Source organism: Labrus mixtus, unplaced genomic scaffold (genome assembly GCF_963584025.1).
Source record: "Labrus mixtus unplaced genomic scaffold, fLabMix1.1 SCAFFOLD_247, whole genome shotgun sequence".
NCBI classification, from domain to species: Eukaryota; Metazoa; Chordata; class Actinopteri; order Labriformes; family Labridae; genus Labrus; species Labrus mixtus.
This window is the reverse complement of record NW_026870246.1, coordinates 5001-7500: the sequence shown is the minus strand read 5'-3', so window position 1 is coordinate 7500 and position 2500 is coordinate 5001. Positions and strand designations below refer to the sequence as shown.

General features: G+C 43.4%; 1 protein-coding gene across 1 annotated transcript in view; it reads right to left on the bottom strand.

Annotated features, from left to right (window-relative positions):
* The window catches only part of LOC132967156 (E3 ubiquitin-protein ligase RNF123-like), a 9156-nt gene extending 7121 nt beyond the window's left edge, over positions 1 to 2035 (bottom strand). Inside the window, exon 1 of the mRNA XM_061034013.1 lies at positions 1631 to 2035. Coding sequence (XP_060889996.1) covers positions 1631 to 1738 — 108 coding nt within the window. The 5' untranslated portion in view covers positions 1739 to 2035. The remainder of the gene's footprint in view (positions 1 to 1630) is intronic.
* Between the last annotated feature and the right edge of the window lie 465 nt (positions 2036 to 2500).

Genomic DNA, 2500 nt, shown 5'->3' with positions numbered 1-2500 from the left:
ACAAACACACAGACCGACATCAGCATCCACAGAGCCGAGCTGCTCTGAGTTCTGTTCGTCACTGAGGGAACTCTAGACGGAGCTGCGGGGCTGAAAACAGCCGATAGTCCCTCAGGACTGTGATCAATTAGAAGACAGAGTGGAGCTAAGTCGGATGATTCACGGCGTTTATCTAAAAGCCAGAATAATCTCATTAGAGGAAAACAAACTAAGCTCTATTTTTAAATCAGCATCCTGTTATCATCCTGAGATAACACAAACGCTGTTTAACAAACTGCTGAGAGCGAGGACAAAGATCCAGACAGGTTGACCTCAGTGATAACATGTAGAATAATAAACGCCTGTCAGGTGGTTAATGTTAAACAGGAAGTGGCTGCACGCCGGCAGGTATAATAAATATGTTTAACTCCCACTGCAGAGTTTCAGGATCCTGTTGAACTTTCTCATCAATCAGGAAGCTTTCAAATGAAAACAGTCGCTCAGATTTTTGACATTAACACGACTTCAACCTGGAAAATAACTACAGCTCTGTTCAGAGCACCGTGTCCAGCCGCCATATTTAACCCCCTGTGACGTTTCTCCTTCAATCTGAATGTCGCCTGCTGCTGCAAACGCTCTCTGCTCATTGAAAACAATTGTAAAAACACGCTGGCGCTCAGAAAAAAACGCCAGGAGGACCCGGGGCTTTAAGAAGAAGTCTTCAGATGAAGAAGACTCTCCATCAGATTCACCAACGTGTTCTTATCTCCTCGTGTTTGTAAGTTAAAAGTGCATGTTCACGTTGTTCCTAATTAGCATAGGTAACCACCCACTAATGCCCATATAAGGGCATGAGCACAGAGCCCTGCAGACACACATGCTGGTAGCAGACGAGGAAGATGAAACATGATCAGTTCTAAAGTCTGATGTAAACCTAATAATCAAATATATCTGCAGATCTTTATTAAATGTAATAACGGTCATTTTGTCCGAGCTGGTCAGCGCTCACATGTGCGTCAGAGCGTTTGTAAATAAGATCAGATATGAACACTTCGGAGCTTGATCCGAAGGCACGACCTTTATCCCAAATTTATGACCTTGATGACCGAGAACCTCCACAGATAAATAATAAGACCCAGGAGGAAACGGTCCTCTTCAGAAGTTTGTAGGTAGGATTTAAGAACTATTTGTTCTTCAGAACGGTCGGTGAACGAGGCCCATCGCTTCCTGCTGAGTCAGCAGATATGAAAGGTTTTTTAAGGATCTTGACCTGGACGGCGTGCACGTCGATACCATCAACACGATGCTGATGTCTCCTACACTCAGCGCTCGATCAATCCCATTCTGAGAGCTTCTAATGGGCCGTAATGTGGAGTAGGAGACACTGCAGAGGACGAGACGACCACGACGCGCTCTGAGCAGCTCGGAGGTCACTCACATCCAGAGTGAAGAAATCTTTGAATCATTTAGACCCAAAAACATGTCGAATAAAAAGGTGAATGAGAGCTGCAGCTTTTATCAAACCTCCTGTCAGTAAAGATGTAAAATAAACAGGAAGTGACCTCAGACGTTCTGTAAACAAGCTCCGCCCACAGGTAGACCTCATTAACCTTTGATAAACTCTGATGAGGGGTCGTTTCGTGTCGCTCACCTCTTGGATCATGCCGATGAACTCGGAGAACGCCCAGTTGAGCTGGTTCAGGACGCTGTTGAGGAAAGAGGCGGCCATGTCTTTGTCCATGCTGAGCAGCTCCGCCATGTGTCTCTGCAGCAGCAACGACGGACAGGGCTCTAAACCAATCAGAGGACAGGAGAGGATAAACAGGTAAGTAAACAGGAAAGAGGTTAAAGCCTTTATTCTGGTGAGAAGAGGCTGCAGAAGTTCATCCAAATAAACCAATAAGTTATTAAAGGAGCAGTATTTAACTCTGACACCTGGTGTTTGAAATGGGTACTGCAGTCTAATCTACTTCTACTTCAGTCCTGTGAGCGGCGAGGAAAAAAAGTCATGTGTAAAATGACGGCCAATGGGGAGACCCGTCTCAGTTGTAAACGTTGATTTTTGTGTATTGTCAGGATTTTCTGTCAATATGAAATAATTTAACATTTCACAATTGGTCTACTTATTTACTTATTTGCACACACACACACACACACACACACACACACACAGACACAGACACACTTGTGGTAGTTTGTGTTTGTTGTGGTAGTTTGTGTTTGTTGTGGTAGTTTGTCCTTGTTGTGGTAGTTTGTATTTGTTGTGGTAGTTTGTCCTTGTTGTGGTAGTTTGTATTTGTTGTGGTAGTTTGTATTTGTTGTGGTAGTTTGTCTTTGTTGTGGTAGTTTGTATTTGTTGTGATAGTTTGTATTTGTTGTGGTAGTTTGTATTTGTTGTGGTAGTTTGTCCTTGTTGTGGTAGTTTGTATTTGTTGTGGTAGTTTGTCCTTGTTGTGGTAGTTTGTCTTTGTTGTGGTAGTTTGTCCTTGTTGTGGTAGTTTGTATTTGTTGTGGTAGTTTG